The 27,481-nt window shown below is 34.7% G+C and overlaps 6 protein-coding genes and 1 long non-coding RNA gene across 8 annotated transcripts; 4 read left to right on the top strand and 3 right to left on the bottom strand.

Annotated features, from left to right (window-relative positions):
* Window positions 1-475: 475 nt before the first annotated feature.
* Window positions 476-2,380, bottom strand: LOC135265658 (ookinete maturation protein 1-like). Its single transcript, XM_064355585.1, has 2 exons — window positions 2,239-2,380; window positions 476-2,151 (listed from the first exon to the last, which is right to left on the bottom strand). Exon 2 carries the CDS (start codon window positions 2,141-2,143, stop codon window positions 545-547), a length of 1,599 nt encoding a protein of 532 aa, XP_064211655.1. The 5' UTR covers window positions 2,144-2,151; window positions 2,239-2,380; the 3' UTR covers window positions 476-544.
* Window positions 2,381-2,583: 203 nt separating this feature from the next.
* LOC135265659 (uncharacterized) lies at window positions 2,584-6,167 on the top strand. The gene is made up of 2 exons (XR_010333407.1): window positions 2,584-2,876; window positions 4,483-6,167. It is a non-coding gene; the product is annotated as an uncharacterized LOC135265659 (long non-coding RNA).
* A 9,392-nt stretch (window positions 6,168-15,559) lies between these two features.
* Window positions 15,560-16,171, top strand: LOC660325 (cytochrome c oxidase subunit 7A1, mitochondrial). Its single transcript, XM_966568.5, has 3 exons — window positions 15,560-15,720; window positions 15,810-15,926; window positions 15,975-16,171. Exons 1-3 carry the CDS (start codon window positions 15,706-15,708, stop codon window positions 16,104-16,106), a joined length of 264 nt encoding a protein of 87 aa, XP_971661.2. The 5' UTR covers window positions 15,560-15,705; the 3' UTR covers window positions 16,107-16,171.
* Alg12 (Alg12 alpha-1,6-mannosyltransferase) lies at window positions 16,140-18,990 on the bottom strand. The gene is made up of 8 exons (XM_966515.5): window positions 18,723-18,990; window positions 18,548-18,680; window positions 18,327-18,500; window positions 18,123-18,276; window positions 17,925-18,069; window positions 17,634-17,860; window positions 17,262-17,507; window positions 16,140-17,215 (listed from the first exon to the last, which is right to left on the bottom strand). Exons 1-8 carry the CDS (start codon window positions 18,846-18,848, stop codon window positions 16,186-16,188), a joined length of 2,235 nt encoding a protein of 744 aa, XP_971608.2. The 5' UTR covers window positions 18,849-18,990; the 3' UTR covers window positions 16,140-16,185.
* A 153-nt stretch (window positions 18,991-19,143) lies between these two features.
* Window positions 19,144-20,020, bottom strand: mRpL40 (mitochondrial ribosomal protein L40). Its single transcript, XM_966460.4, has 4 exons — window positions 19,881-20,020; window positions 19,755-19,832; window positions 19,341-19,710; window positions 19,144-19,298 (listed from the first exon to the last, which is right to left on the bottom strand). The coding sequence occupies exons 1-4, from the start codon at window positions 19,913-19,915 to the stop codon at window positions 19,185-19,187; spliced, it is 597 nt and encodes a 198-aa protein (XP_971553.2). The 5' UTR covers window positions 19,916-20,020; the 3' UTR covers window positions 19,144-19,184.
* On the top strand, window positions 20,004-20,975 carry Polr3F (RNA polymerase III subunit F). Its single transcript, XM_966403.4, has 2 exons — window positions 20,004-20,173; window positions 20,224-20,975. Exons 1-2 carry the CDS (start codon window positions 20,004-20,006, stop codon window positions 20,957-20,959), a joined length of 906 nt encoding a protein of 301 aa, XP_971496.1. The 3' UTR covers window positions 20,960-20,975.
* A 132-nt stretch (window positions 20,976-21,107) lies between these two features.
* Window positions 21,108-27,473, top strand: Acf (ATP-dependent chromatin assembly factor large subunit). Of its 2 annotated transcripts, XM_008201956.3 has the most exons (10): window positions 21,108-21,458; window positions 21,594-21,941; window positions 21,998-22,550; window positions 22,598-22,768; window positions 23,706-25,628; window positions 26,018-26,226; window positions 26,277-26,452; window positions 26,506-26,637; window positions 26,854-27,175; window positions 27,223-27,473. In XM_008201956.3, the coding sequence occupies exons 1-10, from the start codon at window positions 21,346-21,348 to the stop codon at window positions 27,344-27,346; spliced, it is 4,071 nt and encodes a 1,356-aa protein (XP_008200178.2). In that variant the 5' UTR covers window positions 21,108-21,345; the 3' UTR covers window positions 27,347-27,473. The 2 variants fall into 2 exon arrangements, with proteins under 2 accessions (XP_008200178.2, XP_008200179.2); XM_008201957.3 differs by lacking the exon at window positions 26,506-26,637.
* Window positions 27,474-27,481: the final 8 nt, after the last annotated feature.

The raw sequence follows: 27,481 nt of genomic DNA, 5'->3' as shown, positions 1-27,481 counted from the left end.
CCGATTTTCGTCTCTTTCAAGTAAGTACCAAATTTGGGTTAATGGTGGGATTGGCAACTCCAAAAGTAAATTTTGCGTTTGATTTTTGTTGATTTAACTGGCTTCTGCGGTGATTTACGGTAATATCTTTATATTAATTAATCCGACCAGCGGCAAAAATAGTCATTGGGGAAGTTAGCGCTCCAACGGAATCTATTTATTTTGGTTTGAACCTTAGCTAAATTTTGTATATAAAAAATTTTCTTGTATTTTTTGAGTTGTCTACTTTTTACTGTATATTTTTTAACTAAACCAAATATATCAAAAATTACATTCTGTGTGCAAATACCTTTAGTAGTTATTTATTTTTTAAATATAAAGATTTGCATTAAGATCATGGAGCTTAAGTATGCCTAAAATTTCCAAATTTTCAAGAGCATACTCAAATAATCAATGCAGACGACGGATTTAACGGCCCAGGGTAAAAAAGTGGTCATTTTGGATAAAGAATTTATTTGTAAAACGGTGTAACAAAAAATTCGTAAAATAGGTATAACACAATATTTCAAAACTTTCTATAGAGAAGAGATTTAGTATCAGTCCGTCTGTTCCGCGAAGTGTCGTAGAGCATCAAATTCCGAAAGTCTTTCGAATGAAATTGTGCGGCTTTTTCTACTTTAGGGGATTTTCCTGATTTCGGTTTCCGAAAATCTTTCGAATGGCATTGTTCGGTTTCTTTGGGGGATTTTTCTGATTTCGGTTTTGGTTTACGCGGCTGCGGTCTAGTCGGTTTTAATTGAATATCTTCTATGTCCCAGTCATTTGTAAGTTCTATTTTTAACACAGGCGTTTGTTTTATGGCTTCTTCTATTAGACTCAATTGGCTACATTCTTCTACACGTTGTTTTTGTCTTTTTCTGTTCTTTTTCTTCTTCTTTAACGGCGGTTGTAACTGCAAAGAATCGTCTGAGTTGGGCAGTTTCCTTTTTGCGGTAATTTGAACATTTGTAGATTCCTCTTCTTCATTTTTGTTATCTATTTGAAGACTTCCGTTCATCTTTTGCTTCTTCTTTGGTTTCCTTTTTTTCTTACGCCGCACTTGGCCATTGGGTGTTAAATTTGTGTCCGTTGAACTGTTGATGGACGATTGGGACAAAATATTTTTTAGGACTTGATTAATTCCCTCAGACAGTTCCTTATTCTGTATATCTTGCACCTTGACATTTTCCAAAATGATAATTTTTTTCTGTTCTTCGTTTGAATTTTTTTCAGTTTCGCTTTTATTTTCATCAACAAATTTTTCATCTTCATCACTTGAGTCTTCACACTTAATAATCCTGGACTTTCTTGGCTTTTTCAGCGGTTTTTTCTCCCTTTTCTTCACATGAACTATTTCGTCATCGCTTCCGCTACTCAGTTTTACGATACGGCTAAATTTTTCGGGGGAATCCCACGACAGATCATATTCTTCTCCTGATAAAAGTTTATGGTCATCATTATCGTCAATAAATGAACCGCTTTCATAAGACTCGTCACTGCTTCTTTCAGACTCTGTACGAATTTCTTCACCAACTTCTATAATTGCGTTACTGTCTTCAGAAGGCGTGTCTTCCTCCCCTTCTTCTGCTTCACTCATTACGAATGAATTCCGCTCTTCCTTGTCGCTTTCTGAAGATAAGGAAGCATTGTCTAGTAATCTATCAATTTTCCTATCCAATGTTATTTTGATGTTTTCTTCACTACTCTCATCGCTTGAAAAATCTTGACGTTCTTTCTCAATTGATTTGTCGTTTTTTTGTTTCACATTCTTCATGATAGCCTCAATTTTCTCAATTTTTTCAATCATTATATTACAGGTCCCCAGCTCAATGGCTTGCGTTAGTTTTCTTCGTAAATTTGTAATATTAATGGGCGATTTCTTCACGCAGCTCTTACAACAGCTACAGTTGCAACTACAACTACAGTTAAGGGTAGAATTTTCGTTTCTTTCTAAAATAGTGGTGTTCTGGGTAATTTCCTTATATTTTGGCGTTTCCACGTCTTCAGGCTCTCTATTTTCAGTAAATAATTCAGAATTAGGCAAAGGAGTTGATGTAGCTCTAGCTTTTAAACGCAGTGAACGTCTGATAGGAGATATAAGTTCAGAAATTCGATTTTCTGACATTCCCTCACCTAACAAAAATAACGAATTTAAAGTGAAATTTCGTTGAAATTTTATTTATTATCGCATTTTTAATAATAATCGTGTAAGAAATTTACCTTGATTTCAATGGAAATCCATTTTTTTTCAACAGACACGTGTTTTGACCCGTTGAGGTTGACAAGCATTCAAAAATCGTTTTTGGTTACTTTTTTTTATCACCATAACCGGTGGCCATACTTATTTGTCGTCTGTCAAAGCGTCAAACCAGGCCAAATATGCAGAAGTTCTGCCTGATTTTTAAAGAAAGTCAACCACATTTAGTATGATATATAATGTAATGCTTCAAGCGCACTTGTCTAAATAATTTCATAATATTATAAAAATTAATAAGCTTGAAAATTTCATACGCTGACATTAGATATTACGCACAGACCGTGATTTTTGTCGAGCGTTCTTACGTTCGAAAAGTATTAATTTAGTGATTGTTTTTTAATTAATTAGTGTATTTTGGGTGTAACTGATTTAATGTTATCAAATACATATAAATTGTGGCCACCTTTTTGTATTTGTCGAATTTTATGGCATATTTTTGTTATGAAGTATTTCGGTAGCTTGCGCGGTTGCTACTTTAGTGCGCAAGTTGTCAAATTTTTAACCTCACTTTCTTACGAATGGAATGCAACAAAAAATGTTTTTTTTTGTGTCCCAAAGTGAAAAAAAAAAGAAGTTGTGAGTGTATACATAACAATCAAATGTAAGGATACTCTTTGAAAAAAAGGTGGAAACAGTATTCCGAATGGCCCCCGAAGGGCGAATCATTTATTATAGGAAAGGAGGAAAATAGTAAAAGTAATGAATAAGAATTTTGCAAAATGCTTTTATAGAAAAGTTATTATACTATATGTTTTATTACCTGGTAAACTTAACACACGTTAACACGCCCTTTATAAACGATTAAACACCCTTTTTCATGACATGAAAATGTTTGACACGAAAAATTCATTTTTGCCCTATCTACATTTCAATAAATCGAACTGAAGTTTATGTTGTTGACTCAAAGTAGAGTTGTCTGCTCTTAAACATTTTCAATAATAATTAATAACACTTTAAAAGAGCCAGAAACAGACACAAAACCCATAAATGTAAAAATTTTGAAACTGAATTTTCTGGAGATTTAAAACTAACACAATTTGTGGCGATACCACTAATTTTCGCACCAAAATTTCACATCACCGGCTCGTTTGCACAAAGGAAAGTAGAAAAATAGTGAAAATAATGAATAAAAATTTTGCAAAATGCTTCTATAGAAAAGTTGTTGTACTTTGTTTTATTATCTGGTAAACTTAACACACGTTAACACGTCCTTTATAAGCTATTAAACACCCTCTAAAAGAGCAGAAACGGACACAAAATCCATAAATGTGAAAATTTTTACGTTTCAGATGATAACATAACCCTACTTTTGAAACCGAATTTTCTGGAGACTTAAAACTAACACAATTTGTGGCAATACCACTAATCTTCGCACCAAAATTTCACATCACCGGCTCGTTTGCACAAAGGAAAGGGGGAAAATAGTGAAAATAATGAATAAGAATTTTGCAAAATGCTTTTATAGAAAAGTTATACTTTATGTTTTATTTCGTGGTAAACTTAACATCACACGTTAACACGCCCTTTATAAACGATTAAACACCCTTTTTCATGAAAAGGTTGACACGAGAAGTTTATTTTTCAATAAATCTCACTGAAGTTTATGTCGTTGACTCAAGGTAGATTTGTCTGCCCTTAAACATGTTCAATAATAATTAATAACGCTCTAAAAGTGCAGAAGAGCACACAAAATCCATTAGAGTTAAAATTTAATAATTCAGAAGAGAGTATAATAACCCTAACCCTACTTTCTGAACTTTTGTCTCTATCTGGCAATAGTACATAATAAAGGTAGAGATTTCGGCCCTAAATATCCTATCATAACGCTCTGAAAGGGTAGAGATGGAGACAACATTCATAAAAGTGTAAATTTTGTCATTTTCAGGTAACAACATAACCCTACTTTTGGAACCTACCGAATTTTCAACAGAACAAACCAACAAACAATACGCATTGGGATACCACTAATTTTCGCACCAAAATTTCACATTGCCAGTTTCTGTTTAAATAAAAACATGCATTTTTATTTTTCCATTGACTGCATGCGAAACTTTTATAATTTTAGACGTTAATAGGCAAATACATTTGTCATAATTAATTTTTCTAGATCAATGCTGTTCTATTTTGAATAATTCTGTGTATGAATGTTACTAAATTTGACAAATTTTGACAGTGAATATTTCTGGTAATGACCTGTTTTACACTAGTGTGACGTCACAGCCGTGACGCGTCCCGAGGTTAGGTGTGCGGCGCAGGCGGCGAGAGCGCTTCAGTCGACAGCGAGCAGCGGCAGGGGTCGGATCGGGAGCGGGAGCGGAAGGCGAGGCGAAGCGAGGTGAGTCGGTTTATTTAAATTATTGTGTATTGTGCGGTTTCGTTCAATTTATTCAGTTTGTTACTTGCCGTTGTCGCGAACGGACGTGTGCTCAAGCAAATCTAAATTTTCCGGTTTAAATTTTAAATTCGGTGACTAGTGATCGCGTTTGAGTGACACATTTTAAATACAGTAAATAAAAATAAAATCAAACACTCAAATAATTTATTGCCACGTAAATAATTTTGTCTTTAATTTCAATGAATGAAAGTGGCTTGCTCAAAATTTAATGCAAATAAACATTTTTTTCGGTTTCATTATTATTATTATTTTTTTTAATGCTACAAACGGTAGCCAACGTGGAAGCGATATGGAGGTAGGTCCATTTTATTTCTGTGTTGTTGTTTTTTTATTTCACAAACCAATATTTCCTCAAAATTTAATTGCAATTACAATGTTATGTACACCGGCTCTAAATGCGGTGTTGAAAAATCATAGTTTGAGTGACACATTTTAAATTCAGTAACTAAAAATAAAGTCAAACACTCAAATAATTTATGCCACGTAAATAATTTTGTCTTTAATTTCAATGAATGAAAGTGGCTTGCTCAAAATTTAATGCAAATAAACATTTTTTTCGGTTTCATTATTATTATTATTTTTTTTAATGCTACAAACGGTAGCCAACGTGGAAGCGATATGAAGGTAGGTCCATTTTATTGCTGTGTCGTATTTATTTATTTCACAAACCAATAATTTCATAAAAATTGCAATTAAAATCTTTAAATGCGGTGTTGAAAAGTGATACTTTGAGTGATACATTTTAAATACAGTAACTATAAATAAAATCAAACACTCAAATAAATTATTGCCACGTAATAATTTTGTCTTTAATTTCAATGAATGAAAGTGGCTTGCTCAAAATTTAATGCAAATAAACATTTTTTTTTTCGGTTTCATTTTTATAATTATTATTTTTTTTTAATGCTACAAACGGTAGCCAACGTGGAAGCGATATGAAGGTAGGTCCATTTTATTGCTGTGTCGTATTTATTTATTTCACAAACCAATAATTTCATAAAACTTAATTGCAATTAAAATCTTTAAATGCGGTGTTGAAAAGTAATATTTTGAGTGATACATTTTAAATACAGTAACTAAAAATTAAATCAAACACTCAAATAATTTATTGCCACGTAATAATTTTGTCTTTAATTTCAATGAATGAAAGTGGCTTGCTCAAAATTTAATGCAAATAAACATTTTTTTTTCGGTTTCATTTTTATAATTATTTTTTTTTTATGCTACAAACGGTAGCCAACGTGGAAGCGATATGAAGGTAGGTCCATTTTATTGCTGTGTCGTATTTATTTATTTCACAAACCAATAATTTCATAAAAATTGCAATTAAAATCTTTAAATGCGGTGTTGAAAAGTAATATTTTGAGTGATACATTTTAAATACAGTAACTAAAAATAAAGTCAAACACTCAAATAATTTATGCCACGTAATAATTTTGTCTTTAATTTCAATGAATGAAAGTGGCTTGCTCAAAATTTAATGCAAATAAACATTTTTTTTGGTCTCATTTTTATTATTATTATTTTTTTAATGCTACAAACGGTAGCCAACGTGGAAGCGATACAGGTACGTCCATTTTATTGTTGTGTCGTATTTATTTATTTCACAAACCAATAATTTCATAAAAATTGCAATTAAAATCTTTAAATGCGGTGTTGAAAAGTAATATTTTGAGTGACACTTTTTAAATACAGTAACTAAAAATAAATCAAACACTCAAATAATTTATTGCCACGTAATAATTTTGTCTTTAATTTCAATGAATGAAAGTGGCTTGCTCAAAATTTAATGCAAATAAACATTTTTTTCGGTTTCATTATTATTATTATTTTTTTTAATGCTACAAACGGTAGCCAAACGGTAGCCAACGTGGAAGCGATATGAAGGTAGGTGTATTTATTTACTGAAGTTTTGAATTTGAATTGCCACATATTGAAACGTATTGTGTATTTTTTATTTTGTTTAATATTGACAAACGTTGCTTGTTGTAACTTTCATGCAAATAAAGATTTTTTATTGGTGTTGTTTTAATTTTTTAAATGTCTTGCTACAAACAGTAGCCAACGCAGAAGCCATATGAAGGTAGGTGCATTTTTTTGCGTTTTATCTTGTGATGTGTTGAATATAATAGCTTGTGTGCCATATATTATACCGTATTGTGTATCCTTTATTCTGTATAATATTTATTAATGTCGCTTGTTGTAATTTTCCTACAAATTAATTTTTTTTGTTGGTTGTGTTTTTAATTTATTTTTTAGGTTTTGCTACAAATGGTAGCAAATGCAGTATAAAGGTAAGAGCATTTATTTAACGCCAAGTGAAAAAACTTTGATTTTTGTGTACTATTTTTTCATTTCACAAACCAATAATTCTTTTACTCCCTTCATTTTCAAATAATCATTGTTTACCTCATCCTTATATCCTTTTTTCCTGGCAAGAATGCTCTAAACCTCCACGTGGTTCTTGCTGGACAAATTAGTTATTGACTAATTTTTAATTAGTTATTGACTAATTTGACCAATTAGAGCAATCCTTAAATATAACATTGTTGATTGTTTTTTACAGCCGTAAAATTATGTCGCTTGTTGTAATTTTCATGCAAATAAAGATTTTTTCATTGGTGTTGTTTTTAATTTTTTTTAATGCTACAAACGGTAGCCAACGTGGAAGCGATATGAAGGTAGGTCCATTTTATTGCTGTGTCGTATTTATTTATTTCATAAACCAATAATTTCATAAAATTTAATTGCAATTAAAATCTTTAAATGCGGTGTTGAAAAGTGATATTTTGAGTGATACATTTTAAATACAGTAACTAAAAATAAAATCAAACACTCAAATAATTTATTGCCACGTAATAATTTTGTCTTTAATTTCAATGAATGAAAGTGGCTTGCTCAAAATTTAATGCAAATAACCTTTTTTTTTCGGTTTCATTTTTATAATAATTTTTTTTTAATGCTACAAACGGTAGCCAACGTGGAAGCGATATGAAGGTAGGTCCATTTTATTGCTGTGTCGTATTTATTTATTTCACAAACCAATAATTTCATAAAAATTGCAATTAAAATCTTTAAATGCGGTGTTGAAAAGTGATATTTTGAGTGATACATTTTAAATACAGTAACTAAAAATAAAGTCAAACACTCAAATAATTTATTGCCACGTAATAACTTTGTCTTTAATTTCAATGAATGAAAGTGGCTTGCTCAAAATTTAATGCAAATAAACATTTTTTTTTTCGGTTTCATTATTATTATTATTTTTTTTTATGCTACAAACGGTAGCCAACGTGGAAGCGATATGAAGGTAGGTCCATTTTATTGCTGTGTCGTATTTATTTATTTCACAAACCAATAATTTCATAAAAGTTGCAATTAAAATCTTTAAATGCGGTGTTGAAAAGTGATATTTTGAGTGATACATTTTAAATACAGTAACTAAAAATAAAGTCAAACACTCAAATAATTTATTGCCACGTAATAACTTTGTCTTTAATTTCAATGAATGAAAGTGGCTTGCTCAAAATTTAATGCAAATAAACATTTTTTTTCGGTTTCATTTTTATTATTATTTTTATTTATGCTACAAACAGTAGCCAACGTGGAAGCGATACGCAGGTACGTCCATTTTATTGCTGTGTTGTATTTATTTATTTCACAAACCAATAATTTCATAAAAATTGCAATTAAAATCTTTAAATGCGGTGTTGAAAAGTAATATTTTGAGTGATACATTTTAAATACAGTAACTAAAAATAAAGTCAAACACTCAAATAATTTATGCCACGTAATAATTTTGTCTTTAATTTCAATGAATGAAAGTGGCTTGCTCAAAATTTAATGCAAATAAACATTTTTTTTTCGGTTTCATTTTTATAATTATTTTTTTTTATGCTACAAACGGTAGCCAACGTGGAAGCGATATGAAGGTAGGTCCATTTTATTGCTGTGTCGTATTTATTTATTTCACAAACCAATAATTTCATAAAAATTGCAATTAAAATCTTTAAATGCGGTGTTGAAAAGTGATATTTTGAGTGATACATTTTAAATACAGTAACTAAAAATAAAGTCAAACACTCAAATAATTTATTGCCACGTAATAACTTTGTCTTTAATTTCAATGAATGAAAGTGGCTTGCTCAAAATTTAATGCAAATAAACATTTTTTTTTCGGTTTCATTTTTATTATTATTTTTATTTATGCTACAAACAGTAGCCAACGTGGAAGCGATACGCAGGTACGTCCATTTTATTGCTGTGTTGTATTTATTTATTTCACAAACCAATAATTTCATAAAAATTGCAATTAAAATCTTTAAATGCGGTGTTGAAAATTAATATTTTGAGTGATACATTTTAAATACAGTAACTAAAAATAAAGTCAAACACTCAAATAATTTATGCCACGTAATAATTTTGTCTTTAATTTCAATGAATGAAAGTGGCTTGCTCAAAATTTAATGCAAATAAACATTTTTTTTTCGGTTTCATTTTTATAATTATTTTTTTTAATGCTACAAACGGTAGCCAACGTGGAAGCGATATACAGGTACGTCCATTTTATTGTTGTGTCGTATTTATTTATTTCACAAACCAATAATTTCATAAAAATTGCAATTAAAATCTTTAAATGCGGTGTTGAACAGTAATATTTTGAGTGATACATTTTAAATACAGTAACTAAAAATAAAGTCAAACACTCAAATAATTTATGCCACGTAATAATTTTGTCTTTAATTTCAATGAATGAAAGTGGCTTGCTCAAAATTTAATGCAAATAAACATTTTTTTTTCGGTTTCATTTTTATAATTATTTTTTTTAATGCTACAAACGGTAGCCAACGTGGAAGCGATATACAGGTACGTCCATTTTATTGTTGTGTCGTATTTATTTATTTCACAAACCAATAATTTCATAAAAGTTGCAATTAAAATCTTTAAATGCGGAGTTGAAAAGTAATTTTTGAGTCATACATTTTAAATACAGTAACTAAAAATAAAGTCAAACACTCAAATAATTTATGCCACGTAATAATTTTGTCTTTAATTTCAATGAATGAAAGTGGCTTGCTCAAAATTTAATGCAAATAAACATTTTTTTTGGTCTCATTTTTATTATTATTATTTTTTTAATGCTACAAACGGTAGCCAACGTGGAAGCGATATACAGGTACGTCCATTTTATTGTTGTGTCGTATTTATTTATTTCACAAACCAATAATTTCATAAAAGTTGCAATTAAAATCTTTAAATGCGGAGTTGAAAAGTAATTTTTGAGTCATACATTTTAAATACAGTAACTAAAAATAAAGTCAAACACTCAAATAATTTATGCCACGTAATAATTTTGTCTTTAATTTCAATGAATGAAAGTGGCTTGCTCAAAATTTAATGCAAATAAACATTTTTTTTGGTCTCATTTTTATTATTATTATTTTTTTAATGCTACAAACGGTAGCCAACGTGGAAGCGATATACAGGTACGTCCATTTTATTGTTGTGTCGTATTTATTTATTTCACAAACCAATAATTTCATAAAAATTGCAATTAAAATCTTTAAATGCGGTGTTGAACAGTAATATTTTGAGTGATACATTTTAAATACAGTAACTAAAAATAAAGTCAAACACTCAAATAATTTATGCCACGTAATAATTTTGTCTTTAATTTCAATGAATGAAAGTGGCTTGCTCAAAATTTAATGCAAATAAACATTTTTTTTTCGGTTTCATTTTTATAATTATTTTTTTTAATGCTACAAACGGTAGCCAACGTGGAAGCGATATACAGGTACGTCCATTTTATTGTTGTGTCGTATTTATTTATTTCACAAACCAATAATTTCATAAAAGTTGCAATTAAAATCTTTAAATGCGGAGTTGAAAAGTAATTTTTGAGTCATACATTTTAAATACAGTAACTAAAAATAAAGTCAAACACTCAAATAATTTATGCCACGTAATAATTTTGTCTTTAATTTCAATGAATGAAAGTGGCTTGCTCAAAATTTAATGCAAATAAACATTTTTTTTGGTCTCATTTTTATTATTATTATTTTTTTAATGCTACAAACGGTAGCCAACGTGGAAGCGATATACAGGTACGTCCATTTTATTGTTGTGTCGTATTTATTTATTTCACAAACCAATAATTTCATAAAAATTGCAATTAAAATCTTTAAATGCGGTGTTGAAAAGTAATATTTTGAGTGACACTTTTTAAATACAGTAACTAAAAATAAATCAAACACTCAAATAATTTATTGCCACGTAATAATTTTGTCTTTAATTTCAATGAATGAAAGTGGCTTGCTCAAAATTTAATGCAAATAAACATTTTTTTCGGTTTCATTATTATTATTATTTTTTTTAATGCTACAAACGGTAGCCAACGTGGAAGCGATATGAAGGTAGGTGTATTTATTTACTGAAGTTTTGAATTTGAATTGCCACATATTGAAACGTATTGTGTATTTTTTATTTTGTTTAATATTGACAAACGTTGCTTGTTGTAACTTTCATGCAAATAAAGATTTTTTATTGGTGTTGTTTTAATTTTTTAAATGTCTTGCTACAAACAGTAGCCAACGCAGAAGCCATATGAAGGTAGGTGCATTTTTTTGCGTTTTATCTTGTGATGTGTTGAATATAATAGCTTGTGTGCCATATATTATACCGTATTGTGTATCCTTTATTCTGTATAATATTTATTAATGTCGCTTGTTGTAATTTTCCTACAAATTAATTTTTTTTGTTGGTTGTGTTTTTAATTTATTTTTTAGGTTTTGCTACAAATGGTAGCAAATGCAGTATAAAGGTAAGAGCATTTATTTAACGCCAAGTGAAAAAACTTTGATTTTTGTGTACTATTTTTTCATTTCACAAACCAATAATTCTTTTACTCCCTTCATTTTCAAATAATCATTGTTTACCTCATCCTTATATCCTTTTTTCCTGGCAAGAATGCTCTAAACCTCCACGTGGTTCTTGCTGGACAAATTAGTTATTGACTAATTTTTAATTAGTTATTGACTAATTTGACCAATTAGAGCAATCCTTAAATATAACATTGTTGATTGTTTTTTACAGCCGTAAAATTATGTCGCTTGTTGTAATTTTCATGCAAATAAAGATTTTTTCATTGGTGTTGTTTTTAATTTTTTTTAATGCTACAAACGGTAGCCAACGTGGAAGCGATATGAAGGTAGGTCCATTTTATTGCTGTGTCGTATTTATTTATTTCACAAACCAATAATTTCATAAAATTTAATTGCAATTAAAATCTTTAAATGCGGTGTTGAAAAGTGATATTTTGAGTGATACATTTTAAATACAGTAACTAAAAATAAAATCAAACACTCAAATAATTTATTGCCACGTAATAATTTTGTCTTTAATTTCAATGAATGAAAGTGGCTTGCTCAAAATTTAATGCAAATAACCTTTTTTTTTCGGTTTCATTTTTATAATAATTTTTTTTTAATGCTACAAACGGTAGCCAACGTGGAAGCGATATGAAGGTAGGTCCATTTTATTGCTGTGTCGTATTTATTTATTTATTTCACAAACCAATAATTTCATAAAAATTGCAATTAAAATCTTTAAATGCGGTGTTGAAAAGTGATATTTTGAGTGATACATTTTAAATACAGTAACTAAAAATAAAGTCAAACACTCAAATAATTTATTGCCACGTAATAACTTTGTCTTTAATTTCAATGAATGAAAGTGGCGTGCTCAAAATTTAATGCAAATAAACATTTTTTTTTTCGGTTTCATTATTATTATTATTTTTTTTTATGCTACAAACGGTAGCCAACGTGGAAGCGATATGAAGGTAGGTCCATTTTATTGCTGTGTCGTATTTATTTATTTCACAAACCAATAATTTCATAAAAGTTGCAATTAAAATCTTTAAATGCGGTGTTGAAAAGTGATATTTTGAGTGATACATTTTAAATACAGTAACTAAAAATAAAGTCAAACACTCAAATAATTTATTGCCACGTAATAACTTTGTCTTTAATTTCAATGAATGAAAGTGGCTTGCTCAAAATTTAATGCAAATAAACATTTTTTTTTCGGTTTCATTATTATTATTATTTTTTTTTATGCTACAAACGGTAGCCAACGTGGAAGCGATATGAAGGTAGGTCCATTTTATTGCTGTGTCGTATTTATTTATTTCACAAACCAATAATTTCATAAAAGTTGCAATTAAAATCTTTAAATGCGGTGTTGAAAAGTGATATTTTGAGTGATACATTTTAAATACAGTAACTAAAAATAAAGTCAAACACTCAAATAATTTATTGCCACGTAATAACTTTGTCTTTAATTTCAATGAATGAAAGTGGCTTGCTCAAAATTTAATGCAAATAAACATTTTTTTTCGGTTTCATTTTTATTATTATTTTTATTTATGCTACAAACAGTAGCCAACGTGGAAGCGATACGCAGGTACGTCCATTTTATTGCTGTGTTGTATTTATTTATTTCACAAACCAATAATTTCATAAAAATTGCAATTAAAATCTTTAAATGCGGTGTTGAAAATTAATATTTTGAGTGATACATTTTAAATACAGTAACTAAAAATAAAGTCAAACACTCAAATAATTTATGCCACGTAATAATTTTGTCTTTAATTTCAATGAATGAAAGTGGCTTGCTCAAAATTTAATGCAAATAAACATTTTTTTTTCGGTTTCATTTTTATAATTATTTTTTTTTATGCTACAAACGGTAGCCAACGTGGAAGCGATATGAAGGTAGGTCCATTTTATTGCTGTGTCGTATTTATTTATTTCACAAACCAATAATTTCATAAAAATTGCAATTAAAATCTTTAAATGCGGTGTTGAAAAGTGATATTTTGAGTGATACATTTTAAATACAGTAACTAAAAATAAAGTCAAACACTCAAATAATTTATTGCCACGTAATAACTTTGTCTTTAATTTCAATGAATGAAAGTGGCTTGCTCAAAATTTAATGCAAATAAACATTTTTTTTTCGGTTTCATTTTTATTATTATTTTTATTTATGCTACAAACAGTAGCCAACGTGGAAGCGATACGCAGGTACGTCCATTTTATTGCTGTGTTGTATTTATTTATTTCACAAACCAATAATTTCATAAAAATTGCAATTAAAATCTTTAAATGCGGTGTTGAAAATTAATATTTTGAGTGATACATTTTAAATACAGTAACTAAAAATAAAGTCAAACACTCAAATAATTTATGCCACGTAATAATTTTGTCTTTAATTTCAATGAATGAAAGTGGCTTGCTCAAAATTTAATGCAAATAAACATTTTTTTTCGGTCTCATTTTTATTATTATTATTTTTTTTAATGCTACAAACGGTAGCCAACGTGGAAGCGATATACAGGTACGTCCATTTTATTGTTGTGTCGTATTTATTTATTTCACAAACCAATAATTTCATAAAAGTTGCAATTAAAATCTTTAAATGCGGAGTTGAAAAGTAATTTTTGAGTCATACATTTTAAATACAGTAACTAAAAATAAAGTCAAACACTCAAATAATTTATGCCACGTAATAATTTTGTCTTTAATTTCAATGAATGAAAGTGGCTTGCTCAAAATTTAATGCAAATAAACATTTTTTTTCGGTTTCATTTTTATTATTATTTTTTTAATGCTACAAACGGTAGCCAACGTGGAAGCGATATGAAGGTAGGTGTATTTATTTACTGAAGTTTTGAATTTGAATTGCCACATATTGAAACGTATTGTGTATTTTTTATTTTGTTTAATATTGACAAACGTTGCTTGTTGTAACTTTCATGCAAATAAAGATTTTTTATTGGTGTTGTTTTAATTTTTTAAATGTCTTGCTACAAACAGTAGCCAACGCAGAAGCCATATGAAGGTAGGTGCATTTTTTTGCGTTTTATCTTGTGATGTGTTGAATATAATAGCTTGTGTGCCATATATTATACCGTATTGTGTATTCTTTATTCTGTATAATATTTATTAATGTCGCTTGTTGTAACTTTCCTACAAATTAATTTTTTTTTGTTGGTTGTGTTTTTAATTTATTTTTTAGGTTTTGCTACAAATGGTAGCAGATACAGTATAAAGGTAAGAGCATTTATTTAACGCCAAGTGAAAAAACTTTGATTTTTGTGTACTATTTTTTCCCTTCATTTTCAAATAATCATTGTTTACCTCATCCTTATATCCTTTTTTCCTGGCAAGAATGCTCTAAACCTCCACGTGGTTCTTGCTGGACAAATTAGTTATTAATTTGACTAATTAGAGCAATCCTTAAATGTAATAAGTATTGCTGATTGTTTTTTCACAGCCGTAAAAAAAGGTCCCAAGGGGTGTTTGTCCAAACATGATTTTTTTACAGTCGTATGCCCTTTTGGAGGGCTTAATCTCCTGCAGAAAAAAAGAAAATTGCAGGATATAAAGGAGGTGAAAAAAATCAATTTGCATTGCTTGAATATGAAAACAAAAAATGCAGAAATTAAATGCAGTTAAGTTTTAATTTACATTAGAATGGTAAGGTGATGTTCTACAAATGTGATATGCAAGTCAGCGTTAACAGCTTATTGATGTTTTTACAATGATTTACGATTATTTTGATAATTTTCTTGGTGTGAACTTGTCTGAGGAAAATGGTGCTGGCTTCAGCGATTGTCTGGTCCACTGTAATGTTCATAGTGCCTGCAAATGGCCATTCTGATGATTGAATTTAACCCACCTTTTGAACTATTCTATGAATTTTTTCAGGAATCAATGATTATACTGCAAATTAAATTTTACTTTAAAGTGATGTTATATAAAAGGCCAAAAATTGGAAAAAAATCCTAATTTAGGTCCACATCAATAACATAAATGCGTTTGAAAATCATCACGCCATTACGGCGCATGCGCAAGAATTTAGGTTATGTGACACTTGACCCAGTGCTCTCACCTTTCGTGTTTTCCATTAGTGAAATACCAGTTCGCCATTTTTGCTAAATTTTGGAAATTTTAACAAAACCGTAAAAATGAACAACGCACGGGTAAGTTCAATGTGTTTAACTTAATGCGTATTGTGTGTTGATTATTTTGTCCAATTATTGATAAAAATGTGCGTGTTATGTAATCGTAGCAATCCTTGGCTTTGGGGCGCCTCCTTGTGCGAGAATTCAGCAAAACAGCCCCCAGGGGCACGGAACAGCCGGGCCCCAGGTTTCACAAGTTGAAGGAGATCCAGAAGAAATTTGGGGTATTTTTCTGAATCAGTTTGTGTTTGTTATTTAACTATTTATTTCAGGTTGAAGACAACGTTCCAGTGTACTTGAAAGGGGGCGTCGGCGACAAAATTCTCTACTCGTTGACTGTATTGATCACAGCTGCAGGTCTCGGCATGTCCATTGAGTCGTGGTACCGATTGGCCAATAAATAAACATAACTTGTTCTGTAGTGTACTATAGTTAAGTAAATTCCAACAATAAAATTTATTTAAACAAACATTTCTTTACATTTCAAACCTCCTCACTATCCTCCGAAATCTCCATCGTGTCAACAATTTCATCAATGATTGTCATAATATCGGCAATTTTCTTGCTCGCCTCCAGAAACCGTTCCGACATTTGGTTCAATTTTTCTTCATCTTCAATTTCGGGGGTTGGTTCTTTGACTTCGTCTTGTGGCGGTTCGTAGAAATCTACAGCACTGTCGTCCACTTGCCTCGGCTTCGCCTTGACTCTCTTCAGTTTTTTCACGTTCATAAATTCGCTAGTGATTGTTTCGCGCAATCGCTGCTTAATCAACTTCTTGTTGATGATGTTTGGGTTCGTTTCGATAATATCGAAGATCTGTTGCTGGATTTTGCTCAATTCTTCCTCCGCTTGCTTCATTTTCTCTTCTTCGATGATTTTCTTGATCGTGTCTTTGGGCTTCGACTCGAGTTCGCCGTCACTTTCCTTTTTCCTCCTGTACTTCTGAATCAATTTTTTGATGTTTCGCCGCACAGTCTGTCTTTCTTCGGTGCTGTTGAGGGGCTTGTCCTCAACCGGCTTCAATTTTTTCGTCACGTTTATTGGCTTTGATTGTTTCTTTACCACTTCTGATTTGGTCTCGTTTTTCACATCTTCGAAGCTGGTTGTGTTTGTCACATTTGTTTCTTCGTTTTTGGGCACAATGACTTCGTCAATTGTCACGTTTTGTTCCGATTCAGCTTCTTGAATTTTTTCCTCTTCTTGACTCTCGTCTTCAATTATTGTTTCTTCAAGCATTCCGTCCTCAAAATCGTAATTCCTCATTTGCAAAAACTCGCGATAATTCTCCCTTCGCTTCAATATAAACAAGACAGGCCTTGTCTTAATTTTAATCGGGGGAATTGTAAGATAATTAAAGGACAATTGATGAAACGCCTCGATTGTATCAATAATGTCGTGTGTGGAAGCATAAGGTTTCAAATTTGGCGAAAATTTACTTCTGGCTTCGGCAATTAAATGCGTATACTCGTACATTTCGGGGGCCCCAGCCATAACACCCTCAACTTTGCTATAACTTTAAAAAACTGTGCAAAAACTAAACAATGAATAAGCAAACTTACGTCCAATTCGGATTGATTTGCGTAAAACGTGAGACACCGGTTTGTGCCGCTAGATTTGCGATATGAACCGAAACATTGGCTTCGTCTTTGGCAAGTCGATGCAAGTGCGAAATTGCGGTCCCTCCCGGATAATTCGTCCCAGAAATGCTCAATAGAAACAAAGTGAAAAACACGTTCACGGCCAAATGGCCGCAAACGCCCAGCGATAACAAGTGGTAAATGGGGCTCTTGTTCCGATTTTCCCATCTGAAATAATACGGTATATAGAACGACTTTGACGGGGGAATCCCAGAAATAACCGAGTTTCACTATTACTATGGAAACGGGGTTTGTAAGCAAATATTTCGGTTATTTCCTCGTATGGGGGCTCACATTCGGTGGCAAGCCGTCGCTGCTGTGGCGTTGAGGAACGGGAAAACGTAGATAATGAATCTGAGTTCTTTGTGGGGCAAAAACGAGAATAAGAAAACGAATAAAAGCGTGGGAACACATAATTTTCGGACACGTTCGTCGAAATACAATCCCAGTGGGATTAGAAATACTGAAGTTGCCATTCCTCGCGGAATCGCCGAGTAAAAATACCAGAAAAACGGCGATGTCTGTGTTTTTGTTAAGTTTTCTTCAGTTAGGGACGGCAAAAATGTCTTATTTATGAAAGGATACGCCCCAATTTGAGCTCTTGTTCAGGACGGTGTTGTACCATAACACTTCTCCTTCCGGCCACAGCGGCCTGTTCCAAAAAATCGAGTCAACAACGACCGAAAGTAGCAAGAATGCGACACCGGCCGGAAGCGCCACTTGGAAAAACCTTGAAAGGAATAAATAAGCTCAAATTGTGATTTATTCGCCTTACTGACCTACCGTTTCAAAGTGATTCGTTTATTGATCAAATCGTACAGTAGGAGTAGGCCGAGGAAGAGGGCCAGTTCGGCCCTGAATATGATAATAGCGGCCCCCGAAAGCAAAATAAATTGTTTGCTGTCGCCTTTGAGCCAACTATTCAACGCAAGGAGCACTAAAACCGGTCGTATAATAATTAAAATCAAGGGAGATGGGGGCTTTTACCCAGCGGCAGTGCGAAAATGTTGGGCAAGGGCCGGCTCAAGTAAAACATAAAGTGGCTCTGGGTCACCGTCACTGCCATGAACCACAGCTGCCACTTCGGCCCGAAAATCTTGGCCAAAGTGCGGGACAGGACGTGGAAAGCGGCGATAACGCAGCCCCCCAAAGCAAACCGCACTGTAATAAAAAATCACAATTTTTGTACTATTTTTCAACTTGATTACCGATATATTGCGCCCAAAATTTGTTAATTTCGAACAACTGCAAAAGCGAGACTATGGGGGCCACCAAAATCGAAATGAACAAGGGGCCGATGAACGTCCGCGGCACCACTCCGGGGAACTCCAAATGGTCGTACTAGAAACACAGTTATTTGTGGGCGAGACAAGGGGCGCCTACCTGAGACAGGTTCCACTTGTGGTACAAAATATCGTGCATGGCCTGTAAATTGAAGCTTTCCTCCACTTTGGTAAATGGGCAGTATACCAAATGGGCGGCGGCGATAATTAGCATTATTTGCACCATTTCGGGGGCTAATTTTTATCTACATTCTTGAATTTTGGACGAAAATAGATTCACCTAACCTACAATTTCAAATGAGCTGACGTAAATAAGCTAAATTTATTTTATCTCTTCGGTCCGGAACTGGGATCATTGTGCTGGGTTTGGGGTTTAGGGCGCCTTGAGACAATTTTACCATCAAATTACCAACAATAGGGGCAATTTTTATTATTTTGAAACGGTCGGACACGTAATTTGTTACGTAAACAATAATAAAAAGTGTGAATTTGAAGTGATTTTGAAGTGTGAATAAAACAAATTTTGTCTATTTATTATTATCCTACTTTATTTATTTCCTTTTCATTCCCATTTTTTCGAAACATCGGCATAATCACCGTCCGGGCTTTCGTAATTGTCGATAGCTGGCGTTTCCAAAGGCCCCTCGCTCTTAAAGGGCAATAATCTGAAATCAATCTGGACAAAAAAATATATTTTGCGAAAAAAAGCCCCAGTCACCTGCATTGCTTCCTGATACAACTCCTCCGACTCTTTCCGCAGCTCATCCAAGGCTTTTTGTTGCGCAAAGAAAATCCGGTCCAGCATTTGGACGTCCGTAAGATGCTCATTTTTCCGATAAGTGGCCCATTGTTTGTCCAAAAGTGCTCTTTGTTCCAATTCACTGTCAGAAAGTGCAGGCAAAGACCTCATCCTTGATTTTTTCTCATCTAACAGAGTGAGGGGCACTTCACACTCTTCGATAGGTTTGAACTGGCGCGCGTGCTTCTCCAATCGCCGGATTTGCTTCTCAATTTTCTTCTTCTTGCGGTCTTCTCGTGCTTTAATAACTGCAGGGTCTAGTTTTTTCTTCTTCTTCAAAGGCTCGGCCCTAGATAATTGGTGAATTGGGGGCCTCGTTTCGTTATTACTTACATGAGACATGGTGTTGCCCTAAAATTGAGAAAGACACTCGTTGCAATTCCCCGTCTTGGGCACGACTGGAGGGCTAGCCTAAAAAATGTCACAGTTAGTGCCAATTACTCCAAACTTATACCACACCTATTAAATGTGTTTATCAAAGACCAGGCGCTCATTTCTTGCCTTTTTTCCTAAAAAAAATCGGCAAAAATAGAAATAGGCCAAAATTTTGAGGTTAGAACATAACCTCACATAACCCCAAAAATGAGCCAAGCTACGAGTTCAAACAGCGAAGAGATAAGTAACGAAGACCGTTTACTGGAATTAGCCAAGGCCAAGCCTGAGGGGATTTCAAACGAGAACATAAAACAGGCAATTCCTAATTTACCCCTCGAAGAACTCGCCCTGATAATCAACAAGTGTTTAAAAAATGGGTTCGTGGGCGCAATCACCCCCTAATTCTATTCCTAACCAAAATTTTCAGTTCCTTGGAGTTGTTCAAGACCAAAGACAAGCTCCTCTACAAATACAAAGACTCGTCGAAGAAGCCCGCCATTCGGGGGGCCGACAACGAGGAAAAAGTCGTGTTTAAGATAATCGAAGAGGCTGGCAACAAGGGCATTTGGATTCGAGACATTCGCTTCAAGTCCAACCTCAACATGACGCAACTAAACAAAGTCCTCAAAAGTCTCGAGACGAAAAAAATAATCAAAGCCGTAAAGTCAGTCTCGGCCAGTAAGAAAAAAGTGTACATGTTGTACGACTTGGAGGCCGACAGTTCGGTCACGGGGGGCGCCTGGTACCAGGACCAGGACTTCGAGTCGGAGTTTGTGGACGTTTTGAGCCAACAGTGCTGCCGGTATTTGCGCCAGAAGTGGGAGGATGCGAACAGCATGGGGGGCGGCCCGCTCCTGGCCCGAAACCGGAGCTACGCCACGGCGCAAGACGTCCACAAATTTATTTCCGAGCTGGGGATTAGTAAAATTTCGCTGTCAGTGGACGATATTGAGAGCATTTTGTATACTGTTGTTTTGGATAATAACGCGGAGCGGATTGTGGCCACGAACGGCTCGTTTTTGTACCGAGCGGTCAATAAATTTATGCAAACACCTGGCATTGTGACAACCACTTGTGGGGTTTGCCCCATAGCCAGCAGGTGCGCCGATACCGGTTTTATTAACCCGAAAGTTTGTAATTATTTCACGGAATGGCTCGAATAAAGTGTTTCGCAACAAACTGGTGTTTTTTTTATCCCGTATTAATTAATTAAGGTTATGTTTGTGGGGGAACATAACCACAAAAAAGTGTGGAACATTTTGGTGGTCGCAGGTTTTTTAAATGTCCGTTCTTGGGCACAGCTTTTGGCAGTCACCTGCGCTCCGCGCATGCGCCGGAGCCCCGAAGCCGAAGAGGTTGTCTGTTTGTCATGAATGGTGTGAGAAACGCAATTTTATTGCGGAAATTTTCGGTTAGTTCGCTTTGAATCTCGCCATTTCATGTCAGATTTGGTTGCTAATCCATCAGTGTTGCGTTGTGTGTGTTGTAAATGTGGGAGCAATTCTGATTAGACTTGTTGTGGAGTCGTGAGTTTTCCCTCCAAATTGCGATGCCTCTTTTGAGGAGAAAGCCCTTCGAAAAAGCGCCGGTCCCGGAGGATATCCGCGATGACGAGGAAGTTTTCTACTGTGGGGCCACCAACGAGATTTTCCGGGATTACGAGTGAGTTTTTGCGGCGGGTTATTTGGAACGTGGTTGCTTTCAAACGCTTGACCTAACGGTCCACTGTACCTACGCCATCGACCTCAAATTTAACGCAATCGGAGATCGGAATCGATTCAACGCTTGGCTTTTCAGGGACTTCTCCGAGAGGATGTTCCTGTGCAATTCGATGATTTGGACATGTGCGATGACGGGAAAACCGAATTTAACGTATGCCGAGGCGCTGGAAAGCGAGGAAAACGCGAGGAAAAGCCTCAAAGAGTTCCCAGCTGAGCTCAAAATACCACTCCTGTACTTGGCGAGTCAGACAAAACGGACGTCCTTTGTTGACATGGCCGAAGACGTGTACTTGTTCACCAAAGACAGGTACTTTATCGGCGAAAACGTGGAAACCTCGTTCACGGAAACCAAGTGGAAGGACTCGCACGTGCTACAAGTCATACCGCCCCCAAACAAACAAACCAAATCGCCGACAAAAAACGGGTAAGTCCCCTGATACTAAAACGCCAAATTGCGTCATTTTAATCACAAACCGTTAGAAACACCAATGACAAGCACTGCAACCCCCCGGCGAACCTCTACAAGTACGAGATCGAGCACTTGGACGCCAACGATCACGACATAAGCGAATTTATGATCGTTGACTGCAGTCAAATGCGCCGCAAAAAGGGCACTTACTCGCGCGAAAAGTGCAAGCTGTTCCTTAAACAATACGCCGAGCAGGACAGTAGAGGCGTTTTCGTCATAAAACCCTCAGCTTTGAAAGCCTTTAATTTGGATAAAATCACTTTCGATAAAATTTTCGGCGGCCAACCGCCCGAATTCAGTCCGTCGAAGAAATTCGTCAAGAAAACGCGACAAGAATCGCTCGATAAATACCTCACGAAGAGTACCAACTTTGCGAAGAACGGTAACAATGATTTACTTGAGAGAATGAGGAAGAAGGAGGAGGAATTCAAGCAGGCCAGGCAGCAAAAGAAGGAGAAAAAAATCGAAATGAAGCAGAAGAAAAAGGAAGAGAATCTTCAACTTGCCAAACAGTTGAAGAACTGGAATAAGCCAAAAGAGGATCTGGAACTTGTCGATCAAAAAGTCCGTGTTTGGTTGCAAACGAATTGGAATTATTAATTTTTTTGTAGAAATTGCCAAAAGCTAGTCCAGTAAAACTGAAAATTGCCGATGAATACGTGGGGGACGTTTTAATGGTGCTAGAGTTTGCAAACACGTTTTCCAAACTTTTGCACACCAAGGATTTTTTCCCAGGGGGGCTCTCGCTCGAGATTATGGAGAGGGCATTGACAGAAAATGAGGTATTTTTTTTAAACAATTGTCATTTCAAATGGCTGAATGAATGGGAAAAAGAATCATTAATAATGTTTATGCAAGACGATTTTCTCCCGTACAATTTTAAAAAACTTGCACTTTGAAGCTAAAAATGGATTCCTTTTGTTATCAATTATTATTAAATGTTTTTTTAAGTTTTTATTTAATTTCTTGCCTTGTTGTCTATTTCTCTGGTTTCATATTTTCCGAGTCAAATTCGAGAGGGTTGCTGTTAACCGAATAAGGTGGAATTTTGCATACATACGTAATTTCTATTTATTTTTAAAACAATAAAAAAAATTCCCTCAAAGACCAAATTATAACACCCTAAAATCTTTAATTTCTGAGATTATTAACTGTTACTTTTATGCACCAAAACTTTCGGAATGTTTTGACAATATAAAAGACAACTTTTATGTAACTGAAATAATTTTTCCAAAACTACCAAAACATTAATTGTTAACGTACTTTTTCTTTTTGATAATTGTTAGTCGATTATTATTTTTGTTATAATAAAATTGCAACATAATTTTTTGTGTCCCGTCCGTAATCTCACTATTTTCTTTTTTTATCATACACTTTCGCTGTATTATCTGTTTTCATGAAAAAATCATTTAAATATATCTAGCCCCTCTAACATATTTGTGTTCTTTTGAAAGTATTTACAGTTTTTTACTTATTTTTGACACAATTTTTACTGTCCCGTCCGTAATCAATGATCTATAACGATTTTGGAAAAGTTGGCGGCATAAATATTTAACTTGATAAGTCAGTTTGAAAATAAAATTTGACACAATTATGTCCCGTCCGTAATCATGGAATGACTGTTTATTAAAAAAATAAAAAGTTATTAATGAATCTCGGTTTGACGTCCAGTGTGCCACTTCAGTTTTTTTTTTTGCATTATTTGGAACGTTGTTATAGGTGGCTGGCCCCCTCATCGACCTGTTCCAAATGCTGTTGCTCGCCCTTTTCCACGTGCAAGAGGAAGAGGCTTCTCAGTATCGCACCGAAACCGAGACTTTGAACCTGAAACAGGAGGAAATTTCCGATAATATGAACCTGCAAGAGGCCACTCGATTAGCGACCATTGCCGCCGGTTGGAGCAAAAAATACCAAGGGCTTCCGTTGGCCCAATTACCCCTCTATTCGGTTACGACATCGGAAGTGTTAAGATTACACCTGTTATCATCCGGTGCTATAATAAAAATGAGCGGCGCGAGATGGCGCTACCAACAACGAGGGGGTTACTTAAGCGAAGACGATCCCGGATTGTATTTACGTCTCCACAGCCCCCATATTCTCAAAGCTTTGAAGACCCACAACGTGGTTGAGTTACCGATCGTCGATAAGTTGCAAATTTTGTCGTGTTTGATGAATCAACTGTTGACGTATGCCGATGTTAGGGACGTTGTCGAGGAACGCATGGAGAATATTCGACAAGCGAAGCACGAATATAAAACTATTTTAAGCGCGGAGAAAAAGCGAGAACAGGAGTTTCTGACTGCGAGGTTCAAGCTGAAAAAATCGGCGAAAACGGACGAGAAAGCGGCAACTGAATTACGCAAGTTGGAGGCGGAAGCCGAGCATAGACGCATGGAAAACCAGCGGAAAATGGTGGTGTTACAAAAGGCGGTGTACGAGAAACAAGTCTTGTTGGGACAAGACCGGGCGTTTCGCCGCTTTTATCGCCTCGAGTCCATCCCTGGATTTTTCCTCAACTCGGAAGAGGAAAATCCAGGCACCTGTTTGAGCAATATTATCGAACAAATGCCGCATTTGGTCAATGCGACACGTGACGAGGTTTTGGACCACTTGAAGAAAACACTCAAAGAATCAAATTCCAGCGATAAGGAGAACAGTCCGGCGAAAAATCGCAAAAACGGACAATGCAACGGTGTTTTAGACCAGAAAATCGAACTCTGCGATGATTTAATGATGTGTTCCGCCAACCCCGACACTTGTGTCGTCCATTCGAACGAGCGTCGGAAAAATTTGTGGGGTTTCTACCACGAAAACGAACAAATCGATCAATTGATCGACGGTTTGAACAAGCGAGGAGTGCGCGAGAGTGAGTTGCAACAAAACTTGACGTATAACCGGGACGATATCGAGAAATTAATCCGCGAAACGCCCGTCAATAGCTTAAATTTCGAGATGGAAAGTCGGGAAGAACCCAAGCGGAGGAAAGTTAAACCTAAGTATGAAGACGCCAACTTGGGGTACCCCCCAGATATGACGCCCACCGACGTCTTACATAGCGCCCTCATCGAGAACATTCTCGAAATGGAGGAGAAAATCTTCGCCGGGAGTCTGGGGGCCCTAAATATCAAAGACCGCGAAAAGTGGAGGAGCGATCTCCAGAATAAGAATTACAAAGAACTGGACAAGAATTTAGCAAAACGGGATGAGAACGATTTGAAAGAACTGGAAACTGATCCTAGTCATTATTTAATACCAGATATTGACAATAATGAAATTCCGCTAACGCAAAACGAGGACATTAAGGGAGCAATTCCGAGTTTGGCAGTGGTTTTGGCGCAAGTAGCGCAAGCCGTTGAACCGAAATTCCTCAAAAAACCACTAGGATGTGTGGCAACAGGTCGTAATAATAGTAAAATGGACGAAAACACCATAGTTAAGTGGGAACAGTCGTTGTTGGCGTCGACCAGTTTCAGTCAGATTTTTCTACATTATAGCACGCTGGATTCGTGCATTTTGTGGGCCAAGTCTGTGCTTCTGGCCAAGTGTAGGATCTGTCGGAGGAAGAACGACTCGGAGAATATGCTGCTGTGTGATGGTTGTAATCTAGGGGTTCACTTGTACTGTCTTAAACCGAAACTGAAGGTAAGGGCACGACTACGAAGGACTATAACTTAGGAGAAAAAAATGTACGGCAGAGTAAAAATTAATTTAAATACAACCAATTTACGAACTACTTGGGAAAAAATGCAGAAATATTTGCATTCTTAACAGACTAAGAAAAACTGCCAACTAATTTTTTTAGAGTTTTTTTGATTGCAAATGGTTTACAAATAACCATTTTTTTCAAATTCATTGCTCTGAAAACTTCGATGGTAGTGGAACAAATGCGCTCTCTGGCGACATTAACGGAACTATCGAAGGCGGGAACGTTTTATTTTTAGGTCGTTTCCTATCCTAACCTTTCAATATCCGTAGTTAGCATTTAAGAGTTCTGTTGTTGATCAAAATTTGCATTTGCACGATTTTTGTAGAGCATTCCGCCGGGCGATTGGTTTTGTGATAAATGCGAACAAGAGAAGAAACCTGAAGTGGTGGAATCACCGCCGAAGAAACGTCCGATTTTCCGCGACGAAGAAATCGACGAGGAAGAATCGGAAATAGAACAATTGGAAAGTAATAATGAAGAGGAAGATACTGAAGATGGCGAAGAAGAGGAAGAACAGGACGAAAATGAAGAAACGTCTCTATTGACATTTTTTTTATTTTGTTTACCAATAAATAAATTTCCAGGTCACCTAAACCCGATCTGTGTAAAACTTGTGGTTCAGGGGGCGAAATGGTCCAATGTGATAAATGCACGGACAGTTATCACATCGAATGTGTGGAACCGCCCTTGCGAAGGGCCCCCAGAGGCCCCTGGTTCTGTACGAAATGTAAGAAAAATAACGATAGAAAAAGAAATTACGGTAAGTACAAGTAATTCGTTAATGAACTGCTATAAATCAGTACTATTGTACAGACACGAGCTACTGTAATGGTACAGTGGTACAGCGCACTGGAAAAATCAATGGCCAGCGTCGCTGTGCTGCAAAAGCCTTGTATAAGATCCACGATTTTGCAAAGAGTCTTCGAGAACACTCAGATTCTGACGGTGGGTTCTTATAAAGCTTTCACACGTGCTAACATTTCACCATTTCCATCGTTTTAACCCATATTGACAGTTGCTATACCAGCTGCTAAGGAACAGTTATTTAAATCTAGTAACTTGGTAGCTTACTTAGTTGCTTAGCAACTGGTTCACGTGACTTAATTGGTCCAATCATGTAATAATCGCGCATTAACTTAAACTCTGAACGTTTTTGTTTAGACTCAAGCGAGGAGGAGGTGATTAGTAGAAGGGCGACGCGTCGAGATGAGGGCAGAACGGATCTGCCGTTGCACAATTCGGCACTGCATGCGGTTCTGTCCGAGGTGATGAAAGATGCAAACGCGTGGCCGTTTTTACGGCCGGTTCAAAAAATTGAGGTACCTGATTATTACGACGTTATTACGAAACCGATGGATTTTGGCACAATTAAGTATAAATTAAACATGGGGGAGTATAAAGAAGATGCTCAGTTTATGGCAGATGCACTGTTGGTGTTTCAAAATTGTAACACGTATAATCACACCGAGGACGATGTCTACAAGTAATTTATTTTTTGTGATTGTGTATGGTTTGATGATTTTTTTGCAGATGTGGCGTACAGTTGCTTAGGCTTTTTCAGAAAAAGTGTCGCGAGTTGGGGTTGAAACTTCCCGAGGAGATGGATTATAATGACCCGAATGCACGTCCGAAAAAGAAAATACGCACGAAATAGTATTATATAGTATTCTTATTTCTATCATTGTACATTTTTTCTTTAAATCTACCTTTGATTTGTACTGTGTAACCCTTTTAGCTGTTTTTGTAGGTACTATTTATGATTATTAAAGTTTTTATATTAATTAATGTT

The sequence above is a fragment of the Tribolium castaneum genome, chromosome 3 (assembly GCF_031307605.1).
Source record: "Tribolium castaneum strain GA2 chromosome 3, icTriCast1.1, whole genome shotgun sequence".
Taxonomy (NCBI): Eukaryota; Metazoa; Arthropoda; class Insecta; order Coleoptera; family Tenebrionidae; genus Tribolium; species Tribolium castaneum.
This window is presented reverse-complemented; position numbering and strand designations above follow the sequence as displayed.

Excerpts from the sequence above, each read along its gene's own strand:
- mRpL40 (XM_966460.4), bottom strand. The coding sequence starts at position 19,915 with ATGAGCGCCTGGTCTTTGATAAACACATTTAATAG. Across the intron at positions 19,711-19,754 it reads AGGGCAACACCATGTCTCAT|GGCCGAGCCTTTGAAGAAGA; the intron begins GTAAGTAATAAC and ends CCAATTATCTAG. Across the intron at positions 19,299-19,340 it reads TGTATCAGGAAGCAATGCAG|ATTGATTTCAGATTATTGCC; the intron begins GTGACTGGGGCT and ends TTTTTTGTCCAG.
- Alg12 (XM_966515.5), bottom strand. The coding sequence starts at position 18,848 with ATGGTGCAAATAATGCTAATTATCGCCGCCGCCCATTTGGTATACTGC. Across the intron at positions 18,277-18,326 it reads CATTTTCGCACTGCCGCTGG|TGCTCCTTGCGTTGAATAGT; the intron begins GTAAAAGCCCCC and ends GACCGGTTTTAG. Across the intron at positions 17,508-17,633 it reads GCGACGGCTTGCCACCGAAT|ATGGGAAAATCGGAACAAGA; the intron begins GTGAGCCCCCAT and ends GTATTATTTCAG.
- LOC660325 (XM_966568.5), top strand. Across the intron at positions 15,927-15,974 it reads AGATCCAGAAGAAATTTGGG|GTTGAAGACAACGTTCCAGT; the intron begins GTATTTTTCTGA and ends TATTTATTTCAG.
- Polr3F (XM_966403.4), top strand. The coding sequence starts at position 20,004 with ATGAGCCAAGCTACGAGTTCAAACAGCGAAGAGATAAGTAACGAAGAC. Across the intron at positions 20,174-20,223 it reads AACAAGTGTTTAAAAAATGG|TTCCTTGGAGTTGTTCAAGA; the intron begins GTTCGTGGGCGC and ends CAAAATTTTCAG.
- Acf (XM_008201956.3), top strand. The coding sequence starts at position 21,346 with ATGCCTCTTTTGAGGAGAAAGCCCTTCGAAAAAGCGCCGGTCCCGGAG. Across the intron at positions 21,942-21,997 it reads AAATCGCCGACAAAAAACGG|AAACACCAATGACAAGCACT; the intron begins GTAAGTCCCCTG and ends ACAAACCGTTAG. Across the intron at positions 22,551-22,597 it reads TGGAACTTGTCGATCAAAAA|AAATTGCCAAAAGCTAGTCC; the intron begins GTCCGTGTTTGG and ends ATTTTTTTGTAG.
- LOC135265658 (XM_064355585.1), bottom strand. The coding sequence starts at position 2,143 with ATGTCAGAAAATCGAATTTCTGAACTTATATCTCCTATCAGACGTTCA.